Raw genomic sequence first — 14,204 nt, forward strand, 5'->3', positions numbered from 1 at the left:
ACCATTTGAAATGAAGAATGATGTCTCTATGCTAATTAATCAGAAACAGTATGAGAAAATGCCAACATTTTATAAGAAAGGGTTAAGGGAAGAGTACAAATGAGAGCCACTGGAGGACAATATGGACAACATGGGGACCCTGGCTGGCTCCGCTACGGGACCTCTTACGACAGTAACTAGGACTTTTATTAGGACCATGCGTCTTAGTCTTTTCAGGTTCATCAGAAGTAGAATGAAAGTGACAGGCTAGGGGTAGCCACCCATATCTTAAGAATCGGTACGTGGGTCTTATGAAGGTAAGGAGAGTATGAAGTAGAATAAGGTAGAAAAGACCAATTAATAGATACCCACTGATCAGTTTATGTAGTGATCTGCACAGAGCGCTGCTTGTACTGCCTAGCTGCCAGAGCGTGGCTTCGCTGGCAACCTGGAACAGAGTTCACCGGAGACATAGCAGAAACGATGGTTGCTGCCCTCCCAAAGGGCCACACAGGCTTCTGTGAAATGTCGCTTGTCTGCCCCGCCTGTGGCTTTAGGGTATAAAACGAGAATACAAACTGGACTAGGGTGTGTGTGTGTGTGTGTGTGTGTGTGTGTGTGTGTGTGTGTGTGAAGTCGGAGGACAATGGAGGGAGTCGGTTCTCTCCTTCCTCCATGACTTCTGAAGACTGTAACTCGGGCCGTCATGTTTGACAGTAGGGTGTCTTTATCCATTGACCCATCTCCCTAGTGCTGTTTTTTTGAGATTTTTGAGACAAAGTCTGACTCTATAGACCAGGCCAGCCAGAGAGTCACCATATAACTTAGGAGAGCCTCAAATCCATAGCAATACACTTCAGTGGAATCACCATGTCTGGACTGGTTCTTAATTTTATTTTATGTGTATATGTATTTATATGTATGCGAAAGGTTGTGCCAGAGCTACATCCCTTACCTCAACTATTTTAAATAGAATAGTGCATGAACATGAAAAGACAGATACATTTTTAGGTCCACAGTGTTTACTTATTTAAACTACTATTCTTGCTGGGCGGTGGTGGTGCTTTAACCCAGCACTCGGGAGGCAGAGGCAGGTGGAGCTCCATGAATCTGACGCCAGCCTGGTTTACAGAGTGAGTTCCAGGACAGCCAGAGATATAGAGAAACTCTGTCTCTGGGCGGGGTTGGGGAGAGAGAAAAAGAAAAAGAAGAAAAAAAGGAAGGAAGGAAGACATGAAAGTAGGAATTTGGGAAAGAAGGGAGTAATAGAAGGTAGTGCGGGAATATTATCAAAATACATTACACATGAATGAAATTGTGAAAATTTTAAAAACTCAAAAGAAAAACTACTATTCCCAGAATGCCCTTGAGAGGGAACTTTGGGATAGGGAGGTGAGTGGATAGCCGTAGTACCTCATTTCCCGAAATGCAACCCTCATTTCGCCCATTTTTAACCTTTGAGAATTGTCATTATACAGAGATCTTTATGCACAAAGCCCGGCATGCACTTGGAGGCTAGCTTTCTGGATAGGAAAAGGACAACGGCAGAGTATGCTGGGAAGGCGTCTCGACCCGGGCGGCCCTTACTCGCCAACGCAATAGTTTAAACTACAACTCCCAGAGGGCTGTGCATGAGGAGGAAGGCGTGTTCTCCTGCCGGAAGTAAGCTTTAACCCTGGGCCCCACAACTGCAAGCAAACTCGGAGCCGCCCAGTTTCTGCGGGACCCGGGCCTTTGGGGTCCGAACAGGGGTCGCCATGGTAATGAGGGGGAGCGTTGTACTTGGGACGGGCTGAGGGAGGTCCACGCACGGACTGCGGAGTTTTGATTCGGAGCTGACAAGCTTCCCCCTGCCGTGGATGGTCCGGGCCGAACTCAGGCTCTCGGAATTGGGGTCGGAAAGGGGGATCGGGGCCTGAATGCTTCACTGTGGGGTGTGCTTGGGTTCCAAGCAAGAGGATACGAACGGAAGTGCCTAAGGGAAGGACTGTCCTGGTGGGAGACATTTGGGGAAGATTTTGAAACTACAGAGGCGGGAGAAGACATTGGAGATGAGGAAGGCATGATAGAGAAGAACTAGAGACTCTACAGAGGGGGTTGGGAGGCTTCCTTATGGAGAAGGAGCTGGTTTTAGGAAGCGCGAGTGTTGGGGACAAGTTAGATATGGCCAGGGGGAGAGACCCCCTCAAGGGAGGAAGAGGACCCTGGAAACCGGAAGTCGGCCCCCGTAGGATTAGGTTGCTGCAAAAGGATAGAGGGCTTTGAAAGTAGAGAGTGGATCTAGAAGAGAATGGGGAGCAGCTGAACAGAGTGCTATAGAGGAGAGGTCTGGGGTGCAGAATAGGCTTGGAGATGTGACATAGGGGGTATTGGGAGCAAAGACCGAGCAATGGATTTAGCGGAGACCACCACCTCCCAGATGGGGCATTTGGAACTAAGAGTTCTTTGGATGGAGACTTGGGAAATAGGATGAATAGTAGGGGGATGTCAGAACAGGACATGAGTCTTCGCCCAAGGAATAGGGGACTTGGAGACTCAGTTTGACCTTTGTAACAAGGGAGACCAGTCTTGGAAAGGGAGAAGGGATGCTTGTACTGAAGGCTGGAAGAAGCTTCATGGGGTGAGGAGGGGGCAGGAGGCGGGGGGGGGGGGCTTGCGTGACAGGGAACATCAGGGGAGATGGTTGGGAAGCTCCCTGAGGTGGATGGATACAGGGACAAGGGGCTTCTCGGCTGTATTTCGATTGGGGTTAGAACGATTCTCACTGGGGGAAACCAAAAGAAGTATTGGGTGGTGGGTAAGAACACAGAGGGCTCAGCTCGGCCCTGCCTTCCCACTGCTCTTCCCCTGTGGGCCTGTGCCTGGCCCTGCCTTAGCCTGCCTGCCTCCCTGGGCTGCCCAGAACTGGATTTCCCTGGCTCAGCAAAAGGAGTTCTTAGAAGGAGCTTGTAACATCCTGTTCCCGTTTCTCTGCTTAGGTTGGGTAAGGCAAATAGATTTGAGTGAAGAATACGGCTTGGGGAGTGAAGGCCCATAAAGAAAACAGGGCTCAGGGTAAAGACTTACAGCTGCTGTCTCTGCTTTCTGGTTGTGATATCTGTTTTCCTTGGGCCTTAGCTTTATCATCTGTAAAATGGGCAGGAGCGTGCCTGTGTAAGACAGATAGGGCTCAAAGCCAGGCTTCCCAGTAGGGAAACTTTAAACCATGATTTTCTCTTTTTTAATTTTTTTTTTCTTCAGTGCTGAGGACTGAACCTAGGATCTTGGGCATGCTGCATAAGTACTTTGCCCTTAGCTAAATCTCCAACCGTGTGGTTTCTCTCTCCTTCCTTTCTGTTCCTCCCCTCTGCTCATTCTCTCTCCTCCTCCTTCTCCTCCTCCTCCTCCTCCTCCTCCTCCTCCTCCTATTGTTGTTGTATTGAGGATGAAACTTGGGGCCTTGTGCGTGGTAGTCAAGCACCCTGACACTGAACTATACTTCAGCCCTTTCTTCTGTGCTAGTTATTTTACATTATGTGTGTGGAGGTCAGAAGCAACCTGCAGGAGGCAGTTCTTTCCTTCCACCATGTGGGTCTCAGGGATCACACTCAGGTCTCCGGGCCTGTAGACCCGTACCCACAGAACCATCTCACTGGCCCCCTTTTTTCTTTTTACTTTTTTCCTTTTTAAGATTTATTTATTATGAATGACTGCACACCAGTAGAGGGTATCAGCTCTCATTACAGATGACTATGAGCCTCCATGTGGTTGCTATTGAACTCAGGACCTCTAGAAGAACAGTGCTCTTAACTGCTGAGCCATCTCTCTGCCCCCCCCCTTTTTATTTTCATTTTGAGATAGGGTCTTGCAGGTAACTGAGGCTTCCCTTGAACTCCCAACCTCCCTGTCTTAGCCTTCACAGTAGCTGCGATTGCAAATGGATATCACTATCTGGCTTGGACTTGAGTTTCTGAAAGTGAAATGGCAACACACTTTGTAATGCTACTAGGAGGTTGGGTTTTATGGTTTACGATGCATATGCACCTCTTATAGGTGTTACCCTGCTCATTACTCTAATGAAGGCGGGAATCCCGTTTATGTCCATTACACAGAAGGGGAAGCTGAGGCCTTTGGAAGTTAAGTGCTCTGCCCATGAGCATATAGCCACTGTCTAATAGTACTACGATGCTTTTCCAGCTCAGGAATGCATGCTTGTAGCTATGTGATTGAATACTAGTTTTACTGAGGACTCAGTGGGTACTGAGTGCTGTGCTAAGCACTTGTGACTTTAACTCCTCCAGTTGTTTCGTTTCTGTGGTACTGGGGATTGAGTACCAGACCTTGAGCGTTGTAAGCAAGCTGTCTGTTTCTTCAGTCCGTCTTCTTTATTTTCAGACAGGGTCTCACCAAGTTCCCTACGCAGGCTTTGAACTTGTGGTCCTCTTGCCTCCGCCACCCAAAAAGCTGGAATGATAGCTTGACTTACTCAGCTTTCAGAATTGCCCTGTGACAGGTGACCTAGTGCTTTGGGATCTTACTTACCAACTTCTGAGGCAGACAGAAAAAAATCAGGCTAACACAGAGTGTGTGGGGTCTGAGTCGTGGGTGGATGTCATACATGACTTACTGCTTGCAGTACTCTGAGGCCCCAAGCAATTACCATACTTAAATGTCAAGGCTCACTTACTCTGCATAGCAGGTGTGAGACCCCAGGTTCCATCCCTGTTTCCATCAGCGAAACCCAGTCAGCCTGACGACTTGAGTTTTACCAGGAACCCAAGGTGGAGGGGGCAAATGGCCACCCTCAAAATCCTCCGACCTCCACACAAACAAACAAGTGCCAGGTGCTTTGGGAAGCAGTGTAACACTTCCTGGAAAGGATAGGCAGTTTCCATACAATCCTGCTCCTAGGTTTGCAGCCACAAAACAAGGAGTACACACACAGGACTTGTAGAACACTTTTCACGGTAGCCCAGAAGTGGAAACTATCCAGTTTTCCATCAGATGGAGAAGGAAGAAATGAAACGCTGGAGATCTATCCAGTGGAATAGCATTTGGCTCTAAGGAATGGAAGTGGGCGGGATAGGGCTGTAATTTCGTGCCTTCAGGCTGAGGTAGGAGGATCTGAATGAGAGGAGGGAAAGTACATATTAGACTTGGTGGTAACAGTTGCACAGCTGTGAAGAGACTAAGGGGTCACCCTAAATTAGCCTTAGAACATTGGCAGGTGGAGTTTCTGGTGCCTGATTTTTGTTTTGTTATGTTTTTTTGAGACCAGGTCATGATATGTAGGCTTGGCTGGTCTGGAACTGAGGATATAGACCAAGCTTGCCTCATACTTATAGTAATTCTCCTGCCTCTGCCTCCAGGGTGCTGGGATTCCATCAAGCACCAGCAAAGTCAGCTGACATGTGAATTATATTTAGTAAGTAGGCTGGAGAAATGGCTTGGTGGCTAAAGCAAGCACCCGCCCCCCCAAGTATATGGAGTAGATTGTAATCCTCAGCTTCAAGAAGGCTTAATACAGACATTGAGTACCTAGTTAGCCATTGTTGAGCTTGGCTAATAACTTGCTGCTCAGTGTTAATGCCTATCATTCCCCTGTCAGGGGCGTGGCTCGGTGGTAGAGCCCCTGCCTAGAATCCCCCAGTGAGGGGCTGGGGTGTGGCTCAGCAGGAGAATTCCTTCCTGGCTTGCACAAGGCCCTGGGTGCTTCCCCCCGTCTCTGATAAGCTGGGGCATCTTAGGAAACTTGATTTGAAGGTGAGGAAATGGCTTCCAAGATGCATATAAGATGAACTAAAGCTTGGGACTTGGTCAGCTGCTCAATGGAAGAGGGGCTTGCAGGGACATGGATCAAGCCCATGTCTGGTGTGACCCAGCAGGGCCCAGGGAGGCAGCCATAGAAAGCTGGCTACAGGGAGATCCTGGGCCCCACCATCTTCCCTATAGGGTATCTGGTGGTACCCACCCTGAGCCTTGTTCATACCTCTCTCGCTTCCTCCCCTGCTTGCTCTAGATCCGCTTCATCCTCATCCAGAACCGGGCAGGCAAGACGCGCCTAGCCAAGTGGTACATGCAGTTCGATGATGACGAGAAGCAGAAGCTGATCGAGGAGGTGCACGCCGTGGTCACTGTCAGAGATGCCAAGCACACCAACTTTGTGGAGGTGACTGACACCTTTCCCATCCCTCTTTCAGCCCCCTACTTCCCTGGAACCTCTGCCTCCTGCCCACCTCTATAGCAGCACAGCCCAGATCTCCTCTCCTCTATTAATCCACTCCGCATGCTTTTAGTTTTTTTTATTTTTCAGGAGCTGGAAGTATGGCTCAGTAAGTAAAGTGCTGTTGCACAGCATGAGGACTTGACTTTGGGTCCTCAACAGCCACAACTTTGTTCAGGTGACTTTTCAGCCAAGATGTAAAGGGCTGAGTGGGTAGGAGAAGTTTTCAGACCAGTGAACATTCCAGGCCCCGGGGGAACAGCCATTGCAGAGGCCCTGAGGCAGAAGCACAGGTGCAGAGTTCCAGGGTGAGCCTGCAGGGAAAATCAGTGTGGCTGAGGTCCTGAGCCACAGAAGGGTTTCCGAGCAGTGGGGCGTGGGTTGGCAGAAGCTTCTAGGATCTCCCATAGGTTTGGGTATTGTTTATTATTGTGGTAGAGCTTGAATGCCACGGATACACGTGTTTGGAGGTCAGAAGACAACTCTGTGGAGTCATTTTCTCCTTTTACCTTGATGTGGACTCCAAGGATAGATCTCAGGGGCCAGGCTTGGAAAGCGCCTTTACCTGCTGGCCATATTTTAGATTTAATTTGACTTTCTGTTGTTTGTTTTTGTTTTTTCAAGACTGGGTTTCTCTGTAGCTTTGGAGCCTGTCCTGGAATTAGCTCTTGTAGACCAGGCTGGCCTCGAACTCACAGAGATCCTCTGTGCTGGGAATAAAGGTGTGTGCCACCACTGCCCAGCTTGTTTGTTTGTTTTTGAAAAGAGGGCCTCAGGTGCTTCCAGCCTGCCTCAAAGTCACTATCTAGCTGAGAATGGCTGCCTTGAATTTCAAATTCTCCTGCCCCTGCCTCCCAAATGTTTGAATTACCTTGGTTTTGCTTTTTGAGACTTACTCTGTAGCCCAGGCTAGCCTGAAACTCACTGTGTAGTCCAGGCTTGCTTTGAACTTGAAGCATTCCTCCTGCCTCCACCCATGGTTGCAGGGAACACATACTGGCTTGAAACTCATAATCTGCAGCCTCAGCCTCCTTGGTGCTGGGATTACGGGCCCATACCACCACACCTGACTAGTATCCCCCTTAGGGAGCAAGAACAGGAGACCCTCACGGTGGTACCGGTGGATGGCAGCAGATGTTAGTGATGAGCCAGCATCGCATTAGAGGTGTGCGGCTCTGTTTGAGCTCCCAGCTGGACAGCCGTGCTCTTCCAATGCTCCCACAAAAGAGTAGGTTGGGGTGCAGAGCAGGAGGAAGGTGTCTGCTCTCATTCCATAGAGGTGTTAGGAGAGAGTGACAGTCACCAATAAGGGAGAGGAACAGAAATAAAGTTCTGATTCGTTGGAGAAGACATCCGGGCTCAGGAGCTCACTGGGACAGTGAAGAAGCACAGACCAATCGCCACCACTCCATCTCGTTCCAAGTCCTCACAGTCTAGGACAACGCAAGACCCCCTGCACTTTGAGTCTGTAAAGAAGCCGAGCCTGTCCCACGGTGTTCCTGTGCTGCCTTGTACTGGGCTAGCACTGAGCAGCTGCCACTTGAAGTCAACCCCATCCTAGTTGGGAGCTATGAGTATGCGACACTACATGGCGAAGGGGACATGGCCAATGAATTTAAGAAACCTGGTGGGTACTGGGCCTGTGGCTCGTGTCCTTAATCCCAGCACTGAGGAGGCAGAGCAGGCAGATCTCTGTGAGTTCTAGTTCTAGGCTAGCCTGGTCTACATAGAGAGTTCCTGGCCAGCCAGAACTACAGATTGAAACCTGAAACTTTGTCTCAAAATTGAAAAAAAAGAAAAGAAAGAGAAAGGGGGGAAAAGGTTGAGGATAAAGCTCAGTTGATAATGTGCTTACCTGGAGTGCATGAAGTGCTGAGCTCAAACCAGAACAACATAGCACGTGCATGGACACATGTGCCTGTACCCTAGTGCTTGAGAAGCAGAGAGGTCAAGGAGATTGAAGTCGTCCTCAACCACATAGTGAGTTTAATTCCAAGATAGCCTATATAAACACTATGTCTAAAAAAATGCATTCCCGTAACCCTAGCCCTGTGCTGCATGCCCGTAACCCTAGCCCTGCGCTGCATGCCCGTAACCCTAGCCCTGTGCTGCATGCCCGTAACCCTAGCCCTGCGCTGCATGCCCGTAACCCTAGCCCTGCGCTGCATGCCCGTAACCCTAGCCCTGTGCTGCATCAAGTTTGTGGCAGGGCAGGATTTGGAGGCCAGAGGTCAGCCTTGAGTATTATTCCTTGTCTCTTTTTTTTTTTTTTTTTAAGATTTATTTATTCATTATGTATACAGTGTTCTGCAGGTCAGAAGAGGGCACCAGATCTTACTACAGATGGTTGTGAGCCACCATGTGGTTGCTGGGAATTGAACTCAGGACCTCTGGAACAGCAGGCAGTGTTCTTAACCACTGAGCCATCTCTCCAGCCCCCTGTCTTTTTTATTATTATTATTATTATTATTATTATTATTTTCTTTTTCTTTTTTTTTTCTTTTTCGAGACAGGGTTTCTCTGTAGCTTTGGAGTCTGTCCTGGAACTAGAGACCAGGCTGGTCTCGAACTCACAGAGATCCACCTGCCTCTGCCTCCCAAGTGCTGGGATTAAAGGCGTGCGCCACCACCGCCCGGCTTCCTTGTGTCTTGAGATAGTGGTCTGTCATTGAGGCCTGGGACTCACCTATTAGTCTACTCTGACAGAAAACTTCAGCAAGCCGCTGGGATTGAAACATGTGCCCCCACTCCTTTTTTTTTTTTTCATAGTGAGCACTTTATAGAGGAGCTGTTCCCCAATATCCACAAAGTCTCTCTCTGTAGCCCTGGCTGACCTCCAGCCCTGACTATCCTCCTGTCTTTGCCTCTGAGGTGACAGTTTTCCCTACACTTGGGAAGCTGAGGCAGAAAGAGCAGAAAAATGTTGAAGCTAGTCTGCTCTGTATATAAAGTTTCAACCAGAGTTATATAGAGAAGCTCAAAAAGTAATAAATAAATAAATAGATAGATAAATAGATAAGCGAAATAATAAAAAGAATGAGTTGAGCTGAAAATTAGTAAAAATTCCAGGACCCACAAAATATGCAGGTCTCCCCAGTTACCACCAGGTGGTGCTCCACACACATCCCAGAGAACCAGGATTTACCTAATGAGCTACATCACAGTGCACACCTCCATATCTGCCTGTCAGCCATGCACTCCTCCTTTTGTCTTTTCACTGTGCCAAGACCAGAACCCAGGGCATCCTACATGCTGGGCAGGGGCTCTGTCACTCAGTCACTCCCTCAGCCCCTCCTCACTGGAGGATTCCAGGCAGGTGCCCTACCACTGAGTCACGCCCCTAGCCCCTGCCCATCTCTGTCTTTATTTAGTATACATGCTAATTAATACATAGAATTAAGTCTACCCCTAGCATAGGTGTCTAACTTGTGAACCCTGTGAACATTGATCTAATATTTACAATCTATCAGTTGAGCTTCCATTACCTGAAACTCTAAAACCCAAAATAGCCCCAAATAAGAAACTTCTGTGTTTGTCTGTTTGTGTTGCCCAGGCTGGTCTGAAATGCCTGGCTGGAGTGATCTCCTTCCTCTCGGCCTCCTGAGTAGCTAGGACATAAGGTTTGCACCGCTACACACGGTTCAGAATCTGCAGCTCTGAGCCAGCTGTATTGCTGCACCTCCTGAGCTTGGGAAGTGCAGCAGGAAGATAGGTTCAAGGCTGTCTCAGCTACACAGCCAGTTCAAGTCCAGCCTGGGCTACATGTAGAGCCTGTCTTTAAAAAAGAAGCCTGAAACTTCATTTCTGCTTTGTATTGAGATAGGGCCCACTACAGAGCACAGACTTTCTTTAAACTTGTGATCCTCCTGCCTCACCCCTACCATCCCCCAGCCCCAGTGCTGGGATCCCCGTTGCCGGGCCTGGTTGCAGTACCTGGCCTGGCTCCTTCACAGTCTGTTCTCTGTTCCTGGAACTCCCCTGACCGTCTTCAGCTGTCAACTCGCCACTCCAAGGATGAAAGGATTAGGGCTCCACTCTGAACCACCAAAACCCAACCCTGCCCACCCTGGGCACCACCCCACTGCCTGGGGGAGTCACCCTCTGCTGGGTCATGAACCAAAGCTGGCTCTGCCAGTACTGCCCCTCCTCCAGCCAGAACAGGGGGGCTGGGGTCACACACACAGTGGAACAGCTGGCATCCAGCCCCCTCCGCCAGGCTCAGTCCCGACTCCTTTCTGCCCACAGTTCCGGAACTTCAAGATCATCTACCGACGCTATGCTGGCCTCTACTTCTGCATCTGCGTGGATGTCAACGATAACAATCTGGCCTATCTCGAGGCCATCCATAACTTCGTGGAAGTGAGTCAGTCACGTACCAGCCTAGGGGACCCCAGAGTGCTGGGGTGGCCACTGGGCCTCTCCTCAGCCTCCTGCTGTGTGCATGGGTCTGTCCTTCCGCTCTCTACCTTGTCCTCATCACCTCTCTCATCCACTGTAGCCAACTTCTCCCCTCTCTGCACATCCGCCACCAACTTTGCCTTTGACATGAGTCTCGCTGTCAGTGAGTGTGCCTGTACATGCGTGTGGAGGTCAGAAGATGACGTGTGGGAGGCGGTGCTCCAGCCTGCTCCAGTGCGTGGACATCAGGCTTGGCAGCAGGTGCCTTCACCGGCTGAGCCCTCCTGCAGGTCCCTTGTCTGATGTCACAGTTGAGGTCTCCCATTGTCTTGTCTCACCCAATATTCCTATCCTCATTGCTTCTGTCACTTTCTGTCTGCTCTCTTTGATAACTGGTCTGTTTGTGTGAGATTACTATGCAGCTCAGGATAGCCTGGGACTCATGATCTGGTTTCCCCAGTGCTTGATGACAGGCAACACAGCTGCCTCCTCCACCACCCACTGTGGTTTTGTTTCGTTTGTGTGTCTGCATACAAGTATGACGTGTGTGCACGTGCCCAAGGATACAGAAGGCCATGTGAGCCACTTGACACGGGTGCTGGGAACCAAACTTAAGTCCTCTAGAAGAGCAACCTGTGCTCTTAACCACTGAGCTGTCTCTCCCATGCACACACCCTCTTTTGGGGGGTACACGGTCTCATATAGCCATGACCAACCTCAAACTTGCTATATCGCTAGAGGTGACCTTAATTCCTGATCCTCCTGCCTCTGTCTCCCACATGCTAGGAATACAGATGTGGTCCTCCAAGGGGGTTTTATGCAGTGCTGGAGACAGAACCCAGGTCTTCATGAATGCTAGACAAACACATTATATTCCCCAGGCCTCCCTGCCTGACTTATTTCATATTTTAGTATTATCATATGTGTATATAATGTCTGTGGTATGTGTATGCATGCAGGCATACATGTGCCACGGCTCACACATGGGCGTCAGAGAACAGCATTGAGAGTTGGTTCTCTCCTCCTGCCATGGGATATAGGGTTTTTTTTGTTTTTTTTTTTTTTTTTTTTTGGTTTTTCGAGACAGGGTTTCTCTGTGGTTTTGGAGCCTGTCCTGGAACTAGCTCTGTAGACCAGGCTGGTCTCGAACTCACAGAGATCCGCCTGCCTCTGCCTCCCAAGTGCTGGGATTAAAGGCGTGCGCCACCACCGCCCGGCTCGGGATATAGGGTTTGAACTCAGCTTTGCACAGTAAGCACTGTTACCCACCATGTCAGCTGTCTGCCAGGCCTGTCTGTGCCTGTCTCTTATCACTGTTCTTCATCTTCCTCTCTCAGGTATTAAATGAATATTTCCACAATGTCTGTGAACTGGACCTGGTGTTCAACTTCTACAAGGTAGGCTCTCGGGGAAATGGGCAAGAAGCAGCCATGGGGTGGAGGGTGTGGCTATAGCCACTAGAGATCTGCCTGGCTCCCTGATGCTGCTTTCCTGCTTAGGGTTGACACTTGGCTCCCAAGGGCTGGTTTCTGCAGCAGCCCTTCATTCCCTCACTCCAGCTTTCCTGGCCTCCCTTCCTTGCCCAGGTTTACACAGTGGTAGACGAGATGTTCCTGGCAGGTGAAATCCGAGAGACCAGCCAGACGAAGGTGCTGAAGCAGCTGCTGATGCTGCAGTCCCTGGAGTGAGGTGGCCTCTGCCCAGCCCGGCCTGCTGGGCCAACCTGCCTGCTCACCCCCTGCCAGGCCCAAGGCCCACCCCAGCAGCCCCTTCCCTTCCTCAGCTGCCCCAGAGGAAGGACCCAGCAGGGTCTAGGCCGCATGGGAGGAGGCTGCAACCCACTGCCTCTGGGCCCTACTTTGATGGCAGAAGGCCACCTTGATGTCCTGAGTAACTGTGCCATCGTTGTGTGATGCTGTGAGTGTGCGTGTGTGCAGCCCCCAATAAATCTGTGGTCCTGCCTGGTCCGGCTGCCTCTGAGCTCTTGTCTGTCTTCCCAGGGACCCATGGAGCCTTAGGAAGCCTTGCGCTTGCTCCATCAATGAGTTAGTCAACAACACATCTCATTGGTCTAAGGAAAGCAGAGACCTAAGCATACTTTAGACTTGCTTCTGCCCACAAAGCGCTCCCAACACTGAGGGGTAGCACATGAAACTTGCTCTAAATTCCTACTCAGTTTTCAGACTTAACAGCCTTGCGTACCAAGCACCAAGCTACATATGCAGCCCCGAGATTTTATTTTGTTTTGAGAGATGCCCTTGCTATGTAGCTTTGCTGGGTATGGCACTCACCTGCCTCTCCATTCCAAGTGCTGAGATTAAGGTGAGAGCCACAGGTCTAGTTGAGCCCCTGGATTATTGAGAGGAGTCTTGCTTTTGGCCCCCAAGGTCAAGGATTGCAGTGTCCTCCACACCCAGCTTCTGAGCAATTTGTGCTTACAAGATTATTAGGAAGGGACCCTAATTGTCCCTTTTTCCATGGGACATGACTGAGTCCAGGAAGGTGACCAGACTTACCAAAGTTGATTGCCTGTGTTAGGTGGATGTGGAGCTGATTTCAAGACCTGGAAGGTGGTTCTAGAATGCTTGTTTCTACCTGCTAGACCCTGTGGTTGCTGGGAATGTAGGCACTGTACATATAGTTTAGTTCTTCATCAACAGTCCTGTTGCCAAGTGGGCTGGGACAGTTCCTACTGTGATAATCCTTAGCCTAGGCAGACTCCAGCTTCTATCCACTGAGCACCACAGTAGACCCTCTGGCCATTGTGACAGCGGAAGATGGCCCTGAAACCAGGCCTGGGGGCAGGTTACTCTAATACCAGATACTTAAGAGGCTGAGCCAGGAGGATCACACGTTCAAAGCTTACCTGTGCTAAAGAATGAGTTCAAGGCCCGTCTAAGGAAATAAGTGAGACCAGATCTCAAGTAAAAAGATCTGGGGCGTGGCTAGAGCCCTGCCTAGAGTCCCCAGTGAGGGGCTGGGGCGTGGCTAGAGCCCCTGCCTAGAGTCCCCAGTGAGGGGCTGGGGCGTGGCTAGAGCCCCTGCCTAGAGTCCCCCAGTGAGGGACTGGGGTGTGGCTCAGTGGTAGAGCCCCTGCCTAGAATCCCCCAGTGAGGAGCTGGGGCGTGGCTCAGTGGTAGAGCCCCTGCCTAGAGTCCCCCAGTGAGGGGCTGGGGTGTGGCTCAGTGGTAGAGCCCCTGCCTAGAATCCCCCAGTGAGGGCTGGGGCGTGGCTCAGTGGTAGAGCCTCTGCCTAGAATCCCCCAGTGAGGGGCTAGGGCGTGGCTCAGTGGTAGAGCCCCTGCCTAGAATCCCCCAGTGAGGAGCTGGGGCGTGGCTCAGTGGTAGAGCCCCTGCCTAGAGTCCCCCAGTGAGGGGCTGGGGTGTGGCTCAGTGGTAGAGCCCCTGCCTAGAATCCCCCAGTGAGGGCTGGGGCGTGGCTCAGTGGTAGAGCCTCTGCCTAGAATCCCCCAGTGAGGGGCTAGGGCGTGGCTCAGTGGTAGAGCCCCTGCCTAGAATCCCCCAGTGAGGAGCTGGGGCGTGGCTCAGTGGTAGAGCCCCTGCCTAGAGTCCCCCAGTGAGGGGCTGGGGTGTGGCTCAGTGGTAGAGCCCCTGCCTAGAATCCT

At 50.6% G+C, this 14,204-nt stretch overlaps 1 protein-coding gene across 1 annotated transcript; it reads left to right on the forward strand.

Annotated features, from left to right (window-relative positions):
- The first annotated feature begins 1,590 nt into the window (after nt 1-1,590).
- On the forward strand, nt 1,591-12,565 carry Ap2s1 (adaptor related protein complex 2 subunit sigma 1). The gene is made up of 5 exons (XM_057762191.1): nt 1,591-1,739; nt 5,978-6,127; nt 10,427-10,540; nt 11,917-11,976; nt 12,166-12,565. Exons 1-5 carry the CDS (start codon nt 1,737-1,739, stop codon nt 12,265-12,267), a joined length of 429 nt encoding a protein of 142 aa, XP_057618174.1. The 5' UTR covers nt 1,591-1,736; the 3' UTR covers nt 12,268-12,565.
- Nucleotides 12,566-14,204: the final 1,639 nt, after the last annotated feature.

This window comes from Chionomys nivalis, chromosome 2 (genome assembly GCF_950005125.1).
Source record: "Chionomys nivalis chromosome 2, mChiNiv1.1, whole genome shotgun sequence".
In the NCBI taxonomy this organism is placed as follows: Eukaryota; Metazoa; Chordata; class Mammalia; order Rodentia; family Cricetidae; genus Chionomys; species Chionomys nivalis.

What these genes read in the sequence shown, in the direction of transcription:
- Ap2s1 (XM_057762191.1), top strand. An exon ending in AGCACACCAACTTTGTGGAG is followed by an intron (nt 6,128 to 10,426) that starts GTGACTGACACC and finishes TTCTGCCCACAG; the next exon opens with TTCCGGAACTTCAAGATCAT. An exon ending in CCATCCATAACTTCGTGGAA is followed by an intron (nt 10,541 to 11,916) that starts GTGAGTCAGTCA and finishes TTCCTCTCTCAG; the next exon opens with GTATTAAATGAATATTTCCA.